This window comes from Pseudorasbora parva, chromosome 20 (genome assembly GCF_024679245.1).
Source record: "Pseudorasbora parva isolate DD20220531a chromosome 20, ASM2467924v1, whole genome shotgun sequence".
In the NCBI taxonomy this organism is placed as follows: domain Eukaryota; kingdom Metazoa; phylum Chordata; class Actinopteri; order Cypriniformes; family Gobionidae; genus Pseudorasbora; species Pseudorasbora parva.
The window spans coordinates 40195372-40217397 of NC_090191.1; the positions used below are offsets into that span (position 1 = coordinate 40195372).

The window sequence follows — 22026 nt, forward strand, 5'->3', positions numbered from 1 at the left end:
GATTGGTCAGATGGCCCAGTCTATTGTGATTGGTCTACTCTGCTCGGATTGGTCAGATGGCCCAGTCTATTGTGATTGGTCTACTCTGCTCGGATTGGTCAGATGGCCCAGTCTATTGTGATTGGTCTACTCTGCTCGGATTGGTCAGATGGCCCAGTCTATTGTGATTGGTCTACTCTGCTCGGATTGGTCAGATGGCCCAGTCTATTGTGATTGGTCTACTCTGCTCGGATTGGTCAGATGGCCCAGTCTATTGTGATTGGTCTACTCTGCTCGGATTGGTCAGATGGCCCAGTCTATTGTGATTGGACTGGAATCACCAACACCTTGTATGAGCTGCTCAGAATATATTATATTTTTTTATTTTAGGAGGCAACTTTATTTACTGTGAACTTTGATTTTTAAAACTTTGCAGACCTTTGACATTCACAAATAGCTATGAAAGGTAATATTCAAAAAACAATTTTAAAATGTATTTATAATAAGCGTTCTGCAAGATGGCCAACCCATTCAATTAATTTTGGCATGAAGCAACTTCACTTCATTAATTTTTAGTTACTTCTTTTAGAGACAATTTTTAATAAATATGCCTAGGAGAATGAAACCTTTGATAAAAATGTATAAATCGTTGACAGAAAATGTAGCTATTCACCTTTAATCTGAAGGTTTAGCACATTTAGGAAAGGTGTATTTTCAGTAGTTTCTCAAAAAATAAACCAGTCATGTACAGCTCTGCTTATATAGTTTCTTTAGGACAAACAGTCCCATTGTATGCTCTGACAGACCGCAGCTGTTGTGTATTACTCGCAATTAAGACTCGCTTGTTACTCAGTGGTACCTTAGACTATAAAAACTCATTTGGAAAGTCAAACACAGAACCAAACACAAACTACACTGTGATTATATTCAACGCAAAATGCTGACTACAACTACACCGTTACATGAACACCAAAAAAATGCAGCATGAGTCTAACAAAACAAAACAGAACATATACTCGACACTAAACGAAGACGCACGTTCATTAAGCATGATGGAAAACTCAAACCGAGTGTGACAATAGGCACACGTGAGCCTAATTTTATGTAAACTCAAAAGCAGACAGTCAGGTGTCCATGGCAGTCCTTGTCTAAACCAGCAGGCATATTCACAGGGCATGTGCGCGTCTGACGCTGAGCTTAAGATCCTGGCAGAAGGCCTACACGACAACGCTTGCAAATCTGCCCCAATAAAACGACTCCCAGATGCCCCTGGCCTCCTCACCACTCATAAACAACAGTCCTGTGTGAGAAACACAAGGTTTATATATGGGCTGGAACCAGCGTTAGCTGCAAACCTGATGATTCAAGCAAACAAACAAACAAAAAAAAAACTGCATTTTTTTAATGGACTTTTCAGCTTTACTACAAAGACAGAAGTATGATCTCTAAGTATGGGGAACAGGGGATTATTACATGATCTAAGAAGCACCATCATTATTGATCCTATATTTTTCCTATGTGCATTAGCCTAAACGCTAGTGTTAGCTTTAGCACCATTACATTGAGATGTCTATAAACACACAGCGCACACGGAAGGACAAACATCCCATCATCATCATCAGTAGGTGGAGCAGCAGTTACAAGAGTCTGTGCACGTGTTTTGGAAAGGAAAATAAATCACTCCTTTGATTCTCATATAATAATAAAAAAATGGGAAGAAAAACACGCAAGTACGTCTATGGAAGCATTCACATCATCCAAAACTATTTAGCTATCACATTCTGTACAATTATGTTTTCTGTCAAGCTTGTGGCTTATTACATCTATCTACAGTACAGTAAAATTTCCGCAGTACAAAAATATATTACAAATCTCCTGGAATATTTACATGGGCACTTTCTTGACAAAAACGAAAGAAAAAAAAAGGTAATCAGGACTTGTAAGAGCTTGTCAGCAGAGTGGAGGACGCAAGGAAAGAAAATTAAAACTCCAACCGCGGTACACAAGCCATCCTCCCAGATAAAAGTCCAGCACCAACAAGAGTTCACAATATTGTGCCTTTTTTCCTCTTCAAGGGATAAAAACACACATTAAAAATTCACTGCATGCTTTGGCAGACTCTGAGCATTAAAAAGAAAAAAAGGGAGAAAGTGGGGGAAGCAAAGTCCTGTCACAAAAGATCCGCACGTCCACTTCAGTTTGGGTACGTCAGCAGGCGCTGACAGAAGCCGCCCTCCCCACCCAGTCTTCTAGAAAAACATCCTGAAAACAAGCAGAACCTGCTTTAGTACGACACACACACACACACACAAACGTACAAGAACGAACAACTCCAGAAAACACGTCATTTCCAATTGAATTTCTGTACCACAAACAGCATAACGATGCATAAAGATGCTCTTCAGAGCACGCTAGACCCCTGAAGATGACGGGCATCTGTCCGCACTCCTGTTATTTACCGAGGCACACCATAGGCTGCATGGGGAACTGAAGACTTCCATACTGTCATTAACATGCATGAATACATGCGCTTCTGCCCACAAAGCGTTCATCTTGACCACATGCTCAGAATGCATCACATTCCACGCCAATGGAAGAGTCTGAGTAAACAAACTCCTACTAGAGTCTAATAAACAAAGAAATGATGTATTACGGTCGATTAATAGTGGCTCTAACAATCCTGGAATCATGGTTTACATCTGTGGGAGGAGGTCAGAGGTGAGTTTAGAGTATCTGTGACCCAGGCGGATAATATCGTCAACTTTGATTAATTAACATCTGCTCTTGGATCGAAGGTTATTTATTGATCTCCCACCCACACCCCCCCTGAGATCTCAAAGCTGATGTGTTGCATGTTTAGGTTTGGAAAGGCCATTTCTCATTGCAGAGACACCGGCGCCATCTGCTGGAGAAATTCATATCGAGTCTTCAGCAGGAAAGCTGTCACTCCTGTTTAGCTCTTTAAAACGCGTGGCCCACGGCAAGCTCAAATGCAGAAGAAGTCGACGGCTCCTTCGCTCTTAACGTAACAGATTAAGTTTGAGTGAGTTGCTAATGTGGGTCTGAGCATCACCTGTAGATGTTGGGGTCCAGCAGCACCGCTGTGTCCTGAGGAAGCTGGGAGAGGTGGACCACTTTGGTCTTCAGCTGGGGGCGGTCAGTCTCGCTGACCCAAGCGTCTGGAAGTCTGTGCACATCAGAAAGACAGAGAAATATGGGTCACTTCTTGACACTGTCCATACTGCAAAGAACTTTTAAAATAAAGTGGCATGCAGTGTGCATAGTATGCAAATGTTCTGCATGGGTTGACTTGCTTAATGTCAAATTGTGCATTATGCAACAAAATATACATTTTGCAGCATGTTGAGCACATTGCATTGTGGGAAATAGTATTCTACAAAACCAGAGCATAATGAATAGTATAATATATTCCATAGTTTAATACAATGCACTCAACATGCTATAGATGTCAAAATGTGCAATATGCAACACGGTAAACAAGATATAATGCACTGAACACATTGCATTGTGGGATATAGTATTCTACAAAACCAAGCATAGTATAATATATCCCATAGTTTAAATGCAATGCACTAAACAATCTATAGAGGTTAACTTATAATGTGCAATACGAAACATATGCGTGCTAGATAGTGTGCTAAACACATTGCATTGTGGGATTTAGTATTCTACACAACCAGAGCATACTGCATAGGATACTATTTCCATCAGTATAATACAATGCACTCAACATCCTGTCAAAATGTGCAATGTGTCCAGATTGTATAGGATGTCCATATTCATAATCTCCAATGTGATCTTTAAAAATCATGATTAATATTATCTTAGCTTATTTGGTCAAGGGCCGTTTATATTAAAATAAGACTAAAATGCAATTAAATGATATACATCACAACAGTAATATGTAACAATAGCTTCACAAAACATGAATAGTATGCAGTATAGGGTTCAGTCATGTACACTGGACCCTAGCAAAAAATAATACTAGTGTGCATAAAGTATATAAGCAGTATGCTAGTATTTATTTCCAATCAGAGCTTACATCTAAATATTAGCATTAGCCAGATAACACACAGACACAGCCCTTCATTCCACCATCTTCTCCAACACGCATTCCACAATGAGGTTATTAAAAATGCTTTTTTTGTGTGTTGAAAAGCTGTTTCTTTTCTCCTTGTTTGGCTCCGGCTTGTTGTGGTGACCCAGAAATCCATTTCAAGCGTCTCCCGAGACAACATCGTCTTCGATGTTATCGCTGAGCTGACAAACATTCCCCCAGCTCAGATTGATGTCCGACTCAGAATAGCAGCGTGCATACGCACATAGTCCCGTGAGGAGGTTTGCATGAATGTAAAGGTATGTAAGTGTACCAATTATCACAACATGGACCATTTTAGCTGGCTGGAAGTAACACCGAGGTGCAATTAGCAAAAAGGCTCATTTACCATAGATGTCATTTTTGGATAACACCAGTTTAATATGAAATCCAAGGTAGCAGCTCAGAATGAGCTGCATTTACAGCAAAACTTGTGAAATTACAGGGGGAATCTGAGAATGGTTACAGGTAACATGTTCAAAGGCAAGGCCATGGATATTGTAAAGAGCAAGAAGATACCCTTTAAAAAGTATTTGGGTTGGAAAAACTTCAAAAAGACAGTTTAATTCCAGGTGGGTGGCGAGTGACACAGGCCAGCGCTCTTTAAACCATTGGACTTGGCATTAATGTGGACTAGGGATGGCGAAAACGAAACATTTTCTTGACCGACCACCGAGCCTCATTAGCCGGTTGAAACCGGTTAACCGATTAGTTCGAAATATGTTGCGCTATATTAACAGCCACGAGCCGCGCATGCAATTTCGCAACTCTGTCGCATCTCTCTATGATCTCTCTGCCACCCGCTCACACTCACACACAGTCCCTGCGGCGCCTCCCTTCCACTCACGTCACTTTTTTTTAATCCCCTACAGCGTGAAATATGAGTCCCGCAAACGCGGCGCCGAGGAGCTTGTTTGTAATCGGAGGACAAATGGCTCCTTAGTTTCTAAATGGTTTGGGTACAAGGTAAACGCGTTGAAAATAAAGGCATTTGTTTAGCGTTAGAAGCTCATTTGAAACATTGACAGCGCCGAAGAGATGCCGCTTTAGTTCGAGGTAGTGCTAACAATAATAAAGAAAGACGATCAACACCTTATGTGTTATCACTGAAATGTAGATGCAATATATTTCCAAATGTAAGCCCATCTTATGCGGAATGATGCTTCATCCTGTCGTCTGCCCTGGCTCGAACCTCGAGTGTTTTAGCCTGTTTACTTTTTGCAAACCTTGTGAGCGCGCAAACCCAAACGCTGTGACCTCGCGCCAAATGTTTTTATTGGTTTATTAAGTACAAACAGGCGAGTTATGAAAAACTGAGTCAAAAGCATGTGAAAATATGAGAATGGAGGAGAAAGGGTTTGAGAGATGAAGAACTTTCTGTAAGCACAAAATTCCCCAATGACCAACACTTGGCTTGCCAAAATGTCTCCTATAAAGAGCACATTGGGTCAGATACTGTATACAACGTGCTAAAATTGACCTTCTGTCATTCTAGTGTGACGAATGCAATGGAAGCAGCATCAACCACAATTCCCTTTGTGGCTCATTATTTGATCAGAACAAAGTTTTTGTACAAAACTTTTAACAAATCAGTTGTTAATAACAGGATGAGAACTGGACACCATTTTAAGACGCGAGGTCTTTAGAAGCAAGGCTATTGTCTGAAACACACTGGCAGCCTCCAAATGTGTGTACTTTACTACTATATAGTAGACGAAAAACAGTATGTGAAAGAGTGTGTCTGAATTCATAAAACAGTAGGTCATCTGGGTACTTTTTGCCTTCTGTTTCCAGCGAGATTCTGAAGTGTAACTTTATCTAAATTACACTTTACTATCCCATGAGGCCACAGGAGAGAATTAGCAGTGAAGCGGCACAACTGACGCTGTTGGGTCACATTACAGTAAAAACATGATGGATGTAGTACGTCCGAATTACATTCATACTACATGGAACATACTTTTTTTTTAATGGTTATGGATTAAGTACTTATTTAAAAGAAGTACAAGAGCCATTGTATTGCATACGGTTTAAACTGAATTTAACTCATTCAACTATAAAATAATTACATAAAAATAAAACTCATTTAAAACAATAAAATGGTAGGACACACCTACATACACTATGTAATGCTAGTTAATTCTGCACACAGTCAGAGTTCATCTGTATCTCTCTGCACACTAGCAGACAGACACGCTGGAGGGAGGAATGCTAAACTTCTCCTTTGGGATTAATAAAATCTACACAGTCGGCTGTAGATCAGTCTGTGTGTTTTTAAGGCAGATAATGTGACTTAAGGAGCCTCAGAACCATCAGTCTGTGACGTATATTAGGATTTACGCGTGCGTGTGTGTGTGTGTGTGTGTGTGTGTGTGTGTGTGTGTTTTGAAGCATCAGTGCATAAGGCTGCCCCCCTCAGGTGGCTCCTGACTCATATAAACAGCTGACATTTAGTGCAGAGCCCTGAGGTGAGAGGTGCGCTTTCATATACTCACATGTCCTCTGGCGTCCAATGAAGCAGCACCTTCACCTTCCCAGAATCCTCCTTCCGCCTGGCAATCACCTGCTCAATTGCACACAATGAGAAGTGTATAAGAACTTGTGAGTTAAATCCATGCTTCATCTACTGGCTATGTGCTTGTAAAATAAACTGATGCATGCTGGTTAAATGGGACAGTTTTCATGGGGTTTTAGAGCAGCAGGCGAGGCGGTGACTGTGGCCGTGAAGAGGAGGGTCTGTGCAGCTCATTAACAGTTTAATTAAAGACACAGCGGAGCAACGGCACAGACTGACACTACTGGACCGTGAGAGCCAAAGCAAGACTGACTTGAGTTTGAGGACTATGGAAAGCAGTCATGCTGCTGATCAACATAAGAAAAAAAATGTCCATGAGTCAGTCTAAGATGGCCTACACAACACCTTGTATACACAACTTGATCATGTCTGAATTTACAAGGGTAGATGAATATTTTCGCACCTCAGAAAATGTATTTAAAATAATTGTTATTTTGTTCATCCTATTATGCCAATTATATCAGAACACTAGGCTAGCTGCAAACATACAGAGCAGTATATGAGGAGTTAATTTTCAAAAATAACCACCACGTAAAAATAAAAATAAGGAACTGACTGCAGTGCGTTATTCTCCTAAACACATCGTCACAAAAGCCAGTATTGTCCACTGTCAAAGCATAGAGAGTTCACATTTTACAAAAGAAACCGACAAGCACCCTTGCTGTTGGTGAACACAAGCCGATAAGTCAGTTTTAGCAAATCAGCGCACAGTATTCAGGTCAGGTGACAAGGCTCTAGTCACTTAGAAAAGACGCGCTAGCTGAGGGGAGCTGTCCAAGCTGACTAAAAGTGGTTAAAGATTTATAATTTTTTAACTCCTGCAACTCATTGTACACCATCCACACGTCTTCCATGCTGACCATTTGGTTGTCCTTATGAGTTGGGTTTGTGCGTGTGTGTGAGCGTGCTTGCGCCTGTGTATGTGTGTGCCCATCTGTTACTATGCGGGTGTGTGTGCACAAAATTACAAAGCAATTACTTGGTTTTGTTGAACATGAAATGTGGCATTATCTGCTTTTGCTAAAAAAAATTAAAAACACTTTCAATTAACTTACATTTAAGTTGCTGTATTGTTTTGTTTGTTATTAATACTTAATCAAAACAACAACTGCAGTTTGATTGATATTACTTTGAATGCACAATAATAATAAAAAATATATAAAAACTTAAGAAAAACTGAGTTATCTGTTTTTGCAAATTAACTCTTCATATTATACTACATTGTGCCCACAAATCTTTAAAAAAAACAAGGACAAAGTGTGGGAAACATTTTTATATTTTTACTGAAAAGGCCTGTTTTTTTTCTTAAATGACATGAGAAGTAGTATTCAATATACAAAGAAATAGGGCTGGGCAGTATATCGAGTTTGTACAATATAACAATATATTTTTTAGAAACGATATAGAATGAGGCAATACCGTTGATATAGATATACAGTAGTAATATGAACGCATCTGAAAAATAGCAGCGTACGCAGAATGAGCTGATGCAGGGAAAGTGCATGATCCAATTTGTCCTAAACATGACATGCTTTATTTTAGGGCTTCAAAATAACTGATAAGATATAGTTAACATGAAGGCTATAGTTTAACCCCTTAAGCCCTGAGGGTATTTGAGTTTTTTTTGTCTGAATGACATACACAACTTTAAAGACTCATAACTCCAAAACTATAGCAAGGAGAGTCAAATGGCAGATCATTTGTTATATATATTTTTTATTTTACAAATATTTTTTATTTGACATGCAATAACTGGCTCAAAAATATGGCTCAAGACTAATTCTTTTTTTGGTTATGTTCCCCCATATGTTTTCTGAATCTAGATCAAATTTTGTGTTGACAGCATAAAGTAATCAAAAGTTACAGCATTTAGAGCAAAGGTAGCATTTTGGTTCAATCCTTGAGATTTATAAAACTGTTTTCTTAGTGACATTCACAAATTTAAAGACTCATAAATCCAAAACTACAGCAAGGAGAGTCAAACGGTAGGCACAATTTGTTAGTTGTTTTTAGAAAATATAAATGATTACATTTGGACAATCTAATGCTGAGAAACTGCTGATAAAAGAAAAATATATATATATTTTTTTTATAAATGTATAAATATTTCTTATTTGACATGCAATTACTCAGGATGGTATCATAATTATTTTTTGGTGATGTTCCCGTGTGTCCTGCATCTGGATCAAATGCTGATAAAAGACATTATATTATTACAATATTATGTGTATTATAAAATATTATCTATCTATCTGTAGAGATAGATAGATTAACAACACAAAATATGTATAATTTTAAAGCTTAGAATTCCAGCTTTCCAATGCATATATCCATTGTGATCAACTCGTAACGAGCGCGGAGTTATTCATCTAAACCGGAGTGTACTGCCCGCAGGAGCCCCCTGGCTGCTATACTAATTAATGGCCATGTTATTCAAAACTGCACTGATCAACGCAACATCAGCGAGGAATTTTTGGAGAGCTACTCAATGGATTATGTTGATTTTGGACTCATTTCAATTGGGAGCATCAACTGTAAGTACTGATGTGCACTTTTTAAAGATCGGAGAATGTTTCATTAATTTACAAGCCTAAACACAACTTTAGAGCAGTATTTATTTAGCTTATGTGCTCCAGTGAGGTTATGATGTGGTATAATTCAATGAGCAATAACTTTCGATTCGTAAAACGGATTATGTTGATTTTGGTCTTTTTAATCGTGAGAGTCTATTGTAAAGAGGGATGCGCACATTTCAAAGATCGGAGCAGGTTTCATGAAGTTACAAGCTTAAATGTCACTTTAGCGCTCCAATAGTTTATTTAGCTTCTGTGCTTCCAGCAAGTTTATAATGCGTTCTAAATCTATGTGGGAATAATTTACAATCTGAGTGATGGATTATGGTGTCCTTTGTCGCTTTTTAATCGTGAGAGTCTGCTGTACAATTCAGGCTTAAGGGGTTAAAGCAGCTTGCCCTGTCAGATGCTCTGAGAGATAGATTTGTGCTGACAGTCGGATAAATACTTGCAGTGTTTAATGGGTTTGAAATGTGGCGTTTTCCTCATTGCATAACTTTCACAGGTCTATTCTCCTTCTGTAAATGTTCGAAAGTCATGCAAATTTGTCAATTTTTTTCATCAGATGACGACAGGCTTTCTGCAAGTGAATCTCCTCTAAAATTCAGGCTTCTGTGAATGAGCGCCACCACATGCATTCGCACCAAACAGACGGAGCGCAATAGAATAGGAACGTAATAATTCTGACTTAAGTATACATATTTCTAAAATATTTGTTGTTGGCCAATAAATGTGCCATGTGTGGAATTTTAAACCTACATGTAAGTATATTTTTTACAAAAGTGAACATTATAATGGGATAATCAAATATAAGCTAATATGCTTTAGTTTTAAATTTACATTTTCAGCTTAGTGAATTTAAAACAAAATTATTAATTTAGTTTTTAGATTGAAAACACCCTTTTTGCACATAACATATTGCATAGCCTACATTACGTTCACTGTATTTGTTTATACCCTTTCATATATCAACATGGTTTTTAGGACATCACTGGGCAGGATGTGAAATAAAATTATTATTCAAATAAATACTGATTTTTTAAAATTCAAATAAATAGAAAATACCGGGATTTATACCGTGTATCGCCATTCAACTAAAAAATACAAAGATTTTTGGCCAGATCGCCCAGCCCTACAAAGAAACAAAAACAAAAAAGAGCACACTGTGCAGTGTACAATGTGTACATACTATATAGGGCAGAAATAGCGTGAGTAGAACGCTACTGATCCAGCTTGCTTAAGGAAGGGAGGGAGGGCTGTGAAGTGTGGGTACCCACCGTACTGTGAAAGACGACACTGTGGCCCTTGCCCTGGCTCTCAATGTGGGTTGCCAGATTGAGGCAGATGGCACGATGACGGATCGCATCCATGGTCTGAGCGTCAAAAAAGTCATGAGGTCGGGCTGGTGGGAGGAAACAGACTAGAGTTAGAGAAAAGGAGTTAAAATGAGAGCTGAACATGGATCAAAGTTACACCGACACTTACGCAACGACCGGCGCCGCTTGTACTTGAGTTTCCTCCGTTTGTTGATGCCTGCTTTGGAAGGCGACTCTTCCTTCACCTTGGTTTGGCTAGAGAGTTTGGAGGAATTCTGGGAGCTGAAGTGGGTTGGCACGTGGCGTGCTAGCCCCCCCTGGGAGGCGAAGGTGGCATTGCAACCGCCCACCACACACTTCACAGAGACAGACAACGGTCAGAGTAATTATAGTGAACATAAAACAAAACTCCTAGCAATACTGGGTTATAATTACAGGATGAGCCTTCTGGACAGAATTTGTATCGTCTAGCCAAATAAAAATACAGCAGTATGTAAAAAGGCAACTCTAGTATGAACATGTAAGGTGAAAAAAATATTAATATATATTTGCATGTGTCTGTATGCAAATAAGAGGCCGACCTTGAATGGTTTGTCTCCGCTGTGTGACAGCATGTGTCTCTGGAGCCAGCTTTGACTGGTGGATGGTGTGTTATACACCTTACAGCCTTTCCAAAGACACACGAAAACCTGCGGGCAACAGGTGTGCAAACAGTGAGCAATGTAAGAATTTCACTCTATACATCAAAAGTATAAATTAATCTGAGAAAATATGTTTTTGATACATGTTTTACACACACACTGACCCCGCCGCGCTGTCCGTCTACATGCACTCCGCGGATGTGTTCGGCCAGGTCTGGGCTTGTGTTGAACAGCATGTGGCACTGATCCCAGCAGCAGGGGTACGATGGGCCCTTAGTGGAGGAGGAGGAAGACACCCCACCGTGCCCGTTCATCATAGCTGGCGTAGAACGGCCGCTGGATGCGATGCTCTCCATATCCATGAGAGTACTGCTGATACTGAAACACATAAATATGATTATTTTGAACCCATTACATCCCAAAAAATCCAATGTTCTTCAACATACAAACACACGTGTGTATGCATGAGTGTATAATATTTTATATTTATATATACATATATACACATACATACACCTTGGTGCTAAATAATACCCTTTTCATTATGTTTTCTGTGATGATTATGCATGAAAATATATTTTTTAGTTAATCTGTGCACACAAAACTGGCCCTAAAATGGACATAATGAGGTTAAAAGTGATGGGTTGTGGCATCTATAAGCAGTACAACACAAAAAAGGGGAATGTTTCATTGAGTAGCATGTCTAATACAGAAACTTTATCTCAATTGTTGTGGTCATATCTGCAATGCAGCACCCACGTTATCAACCATGAGTCTATGTGAACAGTAAATGAGGCCAGTGCAGTGGGCCGAGCACCTAACCGTGGCACACACGCTGTAACAGTGAGTGTGCAGCTGCGCAGTGTGGGAGAGGACAGCGGTAAACTACCGCAGTAAAGCCCCATGAACTCCAGAGATTGTGACAAAGACTCCTGAGGGGGAGGAGGGGCTCACTTCCATCTGTTGGTTCCTTTCAGACTTCATTGCCCACAACTGACGCTAAATCCCAGGATGGCCAGAGAACAGGATGCTGGGTAATCACAAAGACAAACTCCAACTGCCAGTCTGACTACCGATGAAGTGATAAAGTGTTTACAGCAGCAAAACCCACAGGTACATCAATGAAATGCATTGATATGAAACTTACATGCATAAACTGGCTTACTAAATATGGCATATGAAATACATTAGCACCAGCTTTTTCTTCTGGAAGCAGTGGCTGACTCATGTGACAGACTGCAAACGCGTTTAAAACCTCCAGACGCGTGGGCCGCTTGGTCCAGCTGGCTGATCAATGTACACTGAGAAACTAATTCAGCAATCTGTGCCAAAACAGTTAACACCTGCTTTTACTCAAATGTCACATCCAGTGGAGTTCCCCTCCAACACATCTCTCAAAACACACTTTCACATATTCAAACTGGCACATATTGATCTGGTGTTTGGCATCACTGACATTAAAACCTTGAAGATTTCTAGAGCATAACACAAGTTTCGATCTGTTTCCTCATATGAAGCTTATCATATGACTAGGAATACAGTGCACATGCTGGAATATTTTTTACCCAGTCCAATTCAATTCACCTAACATCTTTTTAACAGCATGATAAATGCCACTTTTAGGCAAAACTATCTGTAAAACTTTACAATAAAGTCTCATTACTTAATCTATTAACAATGAGCAATACTTTTTTCACAGTATTTATTAATGTTTGTTAAAACCACAGTATGTAATTTTTCGCCGCTTATTCAAAACATAGACGTGCCTTGATGACGTTTCCACTTCTTTTGTGCATGTGGGGTTGCTTCAGTAGCACTGTTTTATCATATTAGATACATCTGAGTGTTCAAAGTTAAGTTACAATGCTACTATAAGACACTTGTTTACACTGCAGTGAGAGATCGACATTAGGCATGGTAAAACATGGTACCCGCGGTAAATCAAGAAACCAGATTTAAAAAATAAGACTAACTGTGTTGAGCCGGAGAACCATGATTAGTTTTCTGTCGATGAATGTCTTCAAACAGTTGCTCATCTGTCTAATAAAATCGAGGGTAATTTGAGGGTAATGCCAGTATGATGTCATTGATATGTGACGCACAGACACCCAAATTTCTCTGGATTTAAACATTCTTGGAAACATGTTGGATAATGCAAGTACACAAGTCAACAAAATATATACATTTTTCTAGAGTTTTTAGGATATTTTAATCCAAAAATCTGTACCTTTAATGCTAATTAATCCTTGTTAGGTCAGGTCCAATAAATAAAATCAACAGACACAACTTTTGATTAATAATGTATTAGCAAAGTGAGCATAAACTAAGATTATAAATGACACAAAAAAGGCAGGTCCAAGGCACTCAGTTAGATGTAAACGAAGGATAAGGAAAGAATTAAAAAGCCTTTATTAGGTATGGCTTAATGTTAAAATTACAATGTTTCGACGAACATTGGTCTTCATCGGGACAAAGCAAACCGTTGGCTCTTGTCATTTTAAAAATGACTTAAGCCATACCTAATAAAGGCTTTGTAATTCTTTCCTTATCCTTCATTTACATCTAAATGAGTACCTTAGACCTGCCTTTTTTGTGTCATTGGACTTTTCCCTTTCCCAAGAGTACATTTTACATTTTCCTTGACTATTTAACTCTACCTGAGCACCAGGTTGAACCTCTTGCAGTAAGATTATAAATGCTTTTTTCCATTGTTAGTTAATGTTAACTGTGTTAATAAATAGAACCTTATTGTAAAGCGTGGCAAAACTATTAGCTATATGACAATTTAACCAATTGTCAATATGACTAACCAGGAATACTTGTGGATCTGAAGGCAATGAACCTTTCCAAAAGCTACACTATAAAGACACGACTATACTCTTATCTGTCAGTTGTCGTGTGCTCTGGGTCATACTCTCCCAGATGTCCCGAACAAAAGTTACATTCAACCCCTCCAGCTGGCCCAACAGCAGGGCTCAGGGCCTCCACTCGGATTTTAAGAGCTTTATTCCCACCAAACAGCACGTCTGGCATGGAGCAGGGATTCCCATTCGCACACACATTCCCTTCCTTTCTCCTGCCTCCACCGCTGGGCTGACCTGATACATTGTGTTCACTGTGGATTTGTTCCACCGTGCCTGCAGATACTCTATGGAGATTTCCCATGCTCTATGAGCCAGGCCGTCTACAGCACACTCAAAACCCCACGGAGGATAAGGAATCCATTTTCTCGTGCCTTTAGAGTAATGCAAATAGAGCCATTCTGGGATGATGAAGGCAGGCAGAAAGCGCCATAAAACGATTGCACGACCACACCCATGTCACCCTGGTAATGTGGAAAGATGGCAAACGGTCCCATGGGTTGGAGCACACCGGATGACATAACAGCAAAGCATTTGATCTGATAAGGAAGGCGGTCACAAAACAAGGTTGACGTCAATGTCCAGAGAAACCAGTGCTGTCTGTGCTTTAAACTGATGAATAAACAGGGTTTCAGCAAGTTTTATGAAGGTAAATTTAAGAGCGTTTTAAGACTAATTGAAGGGCATAGAACACGTCAATATGTTCTCTAAATGTAAATGTTTAAGCAAAAAATGAGTTGTATTTTTAAACTTTGAAGTGTCATTAATATAATTAACAACACATATTTTTATTAATTTTACAAAACAGCTTAAAGTTTGAGATAAGAAATCTTGGAAGTGATTTTATGATTAAAACAAGAACAAAATTCCACTTTATGCAATTTTCAGATCCAATGATAGATATTTGTTCTAGTTAAGCATAAACTCAATTTTGTTACATTTATCAGAAAGCAAGACATTTCTTAATTTTGCATGTTAAGTAAATGTATCTTGATTTAAAGCTCCACTGTGTGATATTTTCCCCATCTAGCGGTGTAAAGGTATAAGACCATCCAGTGAATAATAGTTTCTGTTCCTCTCAATTCTGATTTCATTTTAACTCCTACGGTGGCTGATTTAGTCCAAGATAAACACGGCAATCCCCCTCTTCACATTCGACAAGGTGTCATCGAGTGTTAAAACACGAAAGGTGAAGCTTGAATTTACGGGTATGTCCCTCTTTGGCTAATGTACTTTCAAGATGGAGGAGCAACAGGGCGACCAGCATTCGAACCCCTCACCCGTATGTATTTTCAATGGCATATTATAAACTTACGAGAATACTTTATTACTTGAAAGAAGTAAATATACATTAATGAGCACATATTTTTGAAAGTAGTAAGTGTTTTTGCCTAAGAATAAAATAAAAAAGTTACACAGTAGAGCTTTAAGGATGTTAGGAATTTGAACTGGAAAACTAAAATCATAAGGATTTTTTTTTTTTGCAGTGCATGCTATTTAATGTTGCAATTCAATTTAGCAACTTATGAAATCGGTTTTATTTATGTTTGTTTAATACTTTATTCTGTTTTAATTTTTCTGGACTCTGCTTTAATGGTTACATTATCATTCATCTTCAGAACACAAAGATATGTTTAATGAAACGGGAAAGATTTCTGTCCCTCCATTGACAGTCTAAGCAACTACCCCTTCTACCACTCTGAGGTTTCGAAACGTTCGTAAAGAGATAAAATCCACACGAATCAAGCGTTTTATTTCAAGATACATGTTGCTTTATATGATAAATGAAAATCTTATGGGTTTGGAACGACAACAGAATTTTAGATTGTAGGTGAACTGTCCCTTTAAGTGTGCTGACCTACTTTTCATTTATTCAACCAAAATTGACAAATTCCAAACTTTACATTATTCAGTAAATTCCATTTTTATGAATGGATTCTGCAATTTCATCAACGTTTTCTGCGTCACAGAAACCTTAGGGCCCTAATTTAATGTCATGATATTGAAATAAAGACTTTAGTTTAAGGGCTTCAATTATGGAAGGCCAAATTAAGACTTAAGACCTGCGAAAACCCTGATTAATATCCATCCACCTAAAGGGTTAGTTCACCCATGATTTACTCACCCTCAAGTCATCCTATGTGTATATGACATTCTTCTTTCAAACAAATCAGAGTTATATTAAAAAAATTCCTGGCCAATCCAAGCTTTAAAATGGCAGTGAATCATTTAAAAGTCTATAAAAGTGCATCTATCCATCATATAACTGCTCCAGGAGGTTAATAAAGGCCTTCTGAAGTGGCGTGTTTACGTAAGAAAAATATCCATATTTAAAATTTTAGAGACCAAAATAATTAACTTCTGTCGGATTGCCTTACACATTGATTTATGGCGAAAGAATAACCCTTGAAGCATGCGTATAGACGAATGCAGAAGCCCAGCTCTATCCACAAGAGGCGACAAAGCTTGCGATGCTCCTGTTCATCGCGTCAGGGGTAACTCTTTTGCCATAAGCCAAATTAGTTATTTTAGTCTATAGTTTTAAATATAGATATTTTTCTTACACAAACGCGTCGCTTCAGAAGGCCTTTATTAACCCCCCGGAGCCATGTGGAGCAGTTATATGATGGATAGATGCACTTTATAAACGAGACAACCATTCACTGCCATTATAAAGCTTGGATTAGCCAGAACTTTAATATAACTCTGATTGTATTCGTCTGAAAGAAGAATGTCATACACACCTAGGATGACTTGAGGGTGAGTAAATCATGGGATAATTTTCCTTTTTGGCTGAAACCTTTAAAATCCAGCAAAATTTGGGATTTAACCACACTGATAGCATCATATGAGAACAAAACTCGAACGGAATTGAGCTGAATAATGACACCATGTCTTCTGCTTTATAACTGAATGAACTGATGAAGTTTGCAACATCAACACCATTATTGAACTGAACAAACGCTGAACTGACTCGAGCTGAGTAACAACGACACTATTGTCTAAATTGAACTGGTTTCATAATTGATGAACTTTACACAGTTACTGAACTGAATTGAGCTGAATAGTGACACTACAGCTGATTTACAGAGGAAATGCAGAATGAACTCGGCTGGTAATATTGTATTATTTGATGGAGTTTGCATTATTAATCCTGTTACTTTCCTGTTTCTTTCGGTGAAGCTGCTTTGAAGCAATTACTGCTGTATAAAGTGCTTTCAAAAAGAAAGCAGCAAATCAATGATTCTGATAAGCTTTAATAGAAGTGGCTAAACATTTCACTTTCTTTGGATCTTTCTTCTGTACAACGAATATGAATGTCCACATCTCCTTGTGTTGCTATGACATGAAGAAGGTTAAATGAGTTTGAGGAGCTCTGAACAAACACACTCTGGGGTAATGAGTAACTGCGGTGCCATCGGACTCAGAAATATGGTTCAGACACACCTGGGATTGTTGGACTTTCAATGAAAACGCCGTTTCATAAAACCAGTTGATGTTTTTCCATCGCCAAGTATGCAAATACAGAGTTAGCGCTTGTTTAGACCAAGAACGTATCATTATAGATAAGGTGTGGACTTTTATTACATTTAGAACGATTTTTTGAATCGTCTAAAAGAGTCTAAATGCACAAGAATTTTTGATGTAGTTTTTATGTTTTTTTAATTTGTGGGGTTTTAAAGAAAAACACCCAACAGCAGTACTTGCAGGTGTAGTAACTTAATGTGTTGTAAGTGCGATAAACACTTCTTTGTCTGTGAGATAAACAAAGCTTAATAAATACATTTGCAACCACTTAGATTGCAAAACAGTGTCAAAATTGTACCTTTTGGAGTACAACAGCGTGTCACTGCGGCAGGCAGTCTCCTTAAAAAGGATACCCTTTTTTTTTTACCTCAAAAAGGTTAATAATAGTACCTTACGGTGCGTATTTGTACTCTAAGGTACTAATATGTACTGTTTGGAAGTAAAAAAAAAGGTACAAAGATGTCCTTATAAGGGTACTGCCGCAGTGACAAGCTGTGGTACTCCAAAAGGCACAATTTTGACACAGTTCCGCTCTGTGTGTATGAATAATAATAGTAAGAATAATATATTGATTGTTATGCTCAATACACTATTATGAGAGTCCAATAACTGATACAGACAAATTAATGGTTCTGCTTTTTTCTGTTATGAGTAATGAAATTATGTTGGATGGACGTATTAGTAGCATATCGGTTATTGACCGATATTATAGTTTTGATTGAATGAATGAGGCATTTATATGTACTACTATACACACAAAGCCCTTTAAACTCATGTCAGGGGTCTCTCCTCAGCCACCACCAGTGTGCAGCTCCACTTGGATGATTCAGCCACACACAGTACAACGACACCAGTGCGCTCACACCAGCAATAGGTGGAGGGGAGAGGGTGAAAGTGGGTGGGGGTTTTTAGGAGGCCATGGTTGGTAAGGGCTAATGGAGGGAATATGGCCAGGAAACCGGGGTTAGTGCCATGGGATTTTTAATGACCACAGAGAGTCAAGACCTCGGTTTAACGTCTCATCCATAGGACTAACTGTGACTTTTGACACAATAAGACATGAATAGTCACATTAATAACAATAATATTACCGATGAACATTGCTTTATGACAATATTTCAAGTGTATAACAATTGATTTGAAGAATTGCATTTCTGTGTTTAGTACACAGTAATAAACGACCGTAAAGCTATATTATATGGCTTACTAATATTATTAATTCAAAATATTATTTTTGTGCCATTATTGCTTTTGTTTTGGGAGCCAAATTGGCTCAGTCTAACTGTTCAGTTACATCATATGTGACCCTGGACCACAAAACCAGTCATAAGGGCATATCTGTGGTAATAGCATCAATACCATTGTATGGGTCAAAATTATAATTTTTTTCCTTTATGCCAAAAATCATTAGGATATTAAGTAAAAATCATGTTCCACTAAGATATTTAGTAAATTTCCTAACATAAGAATATCAGAAATGTATAAAAAGTAGCAATATGCCTTGGCAAGAACTTCATTTGGACAATAATTATTCATAAGTCTTTCAATGTTTAAATTAATTAATTATTGTTGTTTTATTTATTTATGTTCCTCTCTTTGTAGCAGTTTGAGATTTTCTTTAAAATGTAAAGTGCTTTATAAATAAAATGTATTATTATAATGTTATGTGCCATAATTGCTTTGTATAACTGATTTGAAGATTAGATATATTTGTTGTATCTTCTGCTTTTAGTACACAGACATAAAAGACCATAAAACTATTTTATATGGCTTAATTATTCATACTATTTTTATTTGTGGCACAACTGCTTGTTTTGGGTTCATAAATGGTCCAGTCTAATTGTTCAGCTACACATTTCTCGCGTTGGTGAGTTGGGTAATTATCTAAATAACACACAAAGGCGTGATTTATGTGGCTAGCTACCGTAAGTAAAAACGGAGAGGTTCACCATGAAACCGTCACATTTATCAACAGAACTGATATTAAACGACTGAATATATCGGTTTACACACCTGTCCTCCGAGTCCATGCGGCTGAGCGGTTCTCCGTCCGACGACGAGCTCGTCATCTCCAGACTCGCGCGCCTCTTCATTCCGCCGCCGCTGCCGTTTTTCTCCGCCGGTGAGGACGCGTTTTCCTCCTCCCTTTGTTCTCCTTTTATCGGCTCCGCCGTTCCGTCCGCACTACCGGGGCTCTTCTGCTGCTCTTTCTCCGGCTCCGCTTCCGTCTCGCCATCCTCGTCGTTGCCCCCATCTCCCCGCGTGGCTTCCTCCGGGCTTTGTTCAGTAGACTCGTGTCCGTTGAGCTTCTCATCCGTCTGCGCTCCGTCCATCTTAACGGCCGGTTCCGGATCGGCGGCGCGCAGGCCCGACTCGCTCCCGTCGCCGTTTTGTTCACTCGGGTTCGGCGACTCTTGCTCGGAACCGTCAAAAGTCGTCGAAGCCATCGGGTTCCGCTCGTGTATGCGCGGTCTGACCGAGTTTAAGCGACGGTAAGCGGATGAAACGCGGAGACTTTCAGCAACCGGACGGATCGGAGAACTGCTGGAGGTTGATCGGGGACGCGCGGGGGGAGGAGCAAGCGTGACGTCGGCGCTTATTATGAATGCCTCCACGTGCTCGCAACACCAACTATACAAAATAAAGTTAAAAAGTTTTAATTATAAAACAGAAATGCCTCACTGACATTGTAATATTGCTCATTTTCATTTAAAACGAGACCTTAATCTCAAACTCATTTAATATTAATTTACTGTATTTTTTTTAGACAGTACACAGGGAATAGTGGCATTATAAAACACCATAAAGATACTTTTCAGATGTAAATGTAACATTCCGTCGTTATTTGAACGTTTCTTCGAAAATATGGTTGAATAAACACATTAGCATTTAAATAAAATTAATCTGGATTTATTAATTTATAAATATATAAACTATAATATATTCAAATATATAAATGGGTATCAAGTTATATAATAATCTAATTAAAGGGCTGAAAATCTTGATAAAACATGTTGGCATGTAATACTATTATTATTATTATTATTAATAATAATAATTCCTAAAACACAAGGTAGTTTTTTCTTATCAACTATTAAGATTTTTAATCATATCATAATCATATTTTAATCATATCATGTACAAATATATATTTTCCTTGAGTACGTGTGAAAATAATATTGAAAATAGTGTTCACGATTTCACACCATATGACATTTTATTAAAACATTGGTATATCGGTAAATATTTACTATTATATAAATATCTTACTATAACATATGTGAGGTATAGTATATGTGTTAGTTAATTAATAAATAAATAAATATATAAAATAAAACCGTGTGAGGAGCAGAAACTGCAGCGGAAGCGCAGGTGGTTTTAAGAAAGCGTGTTTTTCTTTGAATCCGGTCTTATTGCTCGTTTAGAAACGTTTCATCTGCATCTTTTCTCAGGTGGGGGTTTCCAGATACACAATCAGTGGCATGTTTACCGCATTACCACACAAAACTAGAACAAAACTGGAAAATATAATGAGTCAGATGACCCTTTAAATCGTCCCTTCCCGGAAAGCACCACTAGATGGCGTCAGTTTCCTGTTTATTGGATTTTACCATAGACTGTAAAAAAAAAAATACACGCTTGAATAAAACCCGTTTCATCAGTTGCACACGCGAAAGGAAATCATATATTGCCTGTGGTTTTAGGCCAAAAAAACCAACAACGTATATTATTATTACTGAAAGGGTGCACATTTATGAAACACCCAGGATTATATGCTTCCTGTTCATTAGAAATAATCTATTGTTTACACACCATGACCAGCAGATGGCGCCATCAGTTGTGTTGCAGTACCGCATTCAACCACCAGATGGTGCCAGAATACTTAATTACTGAGGTGTTTAATTAACACTGATGATTTTACACTTCGTCATTCGTTGTGAATGGAAGTTGCTCTGGACCAATAAATGGAAATGGAAGTAGGTCACACTTGATTGATTGACAGCGCTCGTCGATGTTAAAATTATTGAGATTGCAATCACTCAAATAAAGCGGTGCGAACTATTTACGCGACGCTGTTTTAAACGTTGAAAGCGTATGCTAATTAGATATGTGAATGTGGGCATACTTAAAAACAAAACAAAAAAACAACACGATTTGCAAATAGTTTTACTGATTACTTAACAACTTTTAGACCTAGTACTTTGTAACAGTTTTTATTTCCTTAAATCCCTTTTAATATTTTTTTTATTTATTGAAATACGTTAAAATAATTTAATTATTACATTAAAAAGACTCCCTCCCACCTTGCCTCGACAAAAAGTCCCAGAAATCCAAAAATATATGTAATATGTGTTATTTTTTATAGATCTCTTAAAAAAAATCTAAATATATAAATAGGCTGGCTATATATCCACATTTGTGAAAAATACATAAAA

At 38.2% G+C, this 22026-nt stretch overlaps 1 protein-coding gene across 2 annotated transcripts; it reads right to left on the reverse strand.

Moving 5' to 3' along the window:
- Positions 1 to 1350: 1350 nt before the first annotated feature.
- On the reverse strand, positions 1351 to 20172 carry aebp2 (AE binding protein 2). Of its 2 annotated transcripts, none has more exons than XM_067426917.1 (8): positions 19604 to 20172; positions 11366 to 11579; positions 11142 to 11249; positions 10730 to 10916; positions 10522 to 10646; positions 6592 to 6659; positions 3053 to 3166; positions 1351 to 2241 (listed from the first exon to the last, which is right to left on the reverse strand). In XM_067426917.1, exons 1-8 carry the CDS (start codon positions 20035 to 20037, stop codon positions 2229 to 2231), a joined length of 1263 nt encoding a protein of 420 aa, XP_067283018.1. In that variant the 5' UTR covers positions 20038 to 20172; the 3' UTR covers positions 1351 to 2228. The 2 variants fall into 2 exon arrangements, with proteins under 2 accessions (XP_067283018.1, XP_067283015.1); XM_067426914.1 differs by having other exon boundaries at positions 11345 to 11579.
- Between the last annotated feature and the right edge of the window lie 1854 nt (positions 20173 to 22026).

Excerpts from the sequence above, each read along its gene's own strand:
- aebp2 (XM_067426914.1), bottom strand. The coding sequence starts at position 20,037 with ATGGCTTCGACGACTTTTGACGGTTCCGAGCAAGAGTCGCCGAACCCG. Across the intron at positions 10,917-11,141 it reads GCGGAGACAAACCATTCAAG|TGTGTGGTGGGCGGTTGCAA; the intron begins GTCGGCCTCTTA and ends GTCTCTGTGAAG. Across the intron at positions 10,647-10,729 it reads CAAGCGGCGCCGGTCGTTGC|CCCGACCTCATGACTTTTTT; the intron begins GTAAGTGTCGGT and ends TCCTCCCACCAG.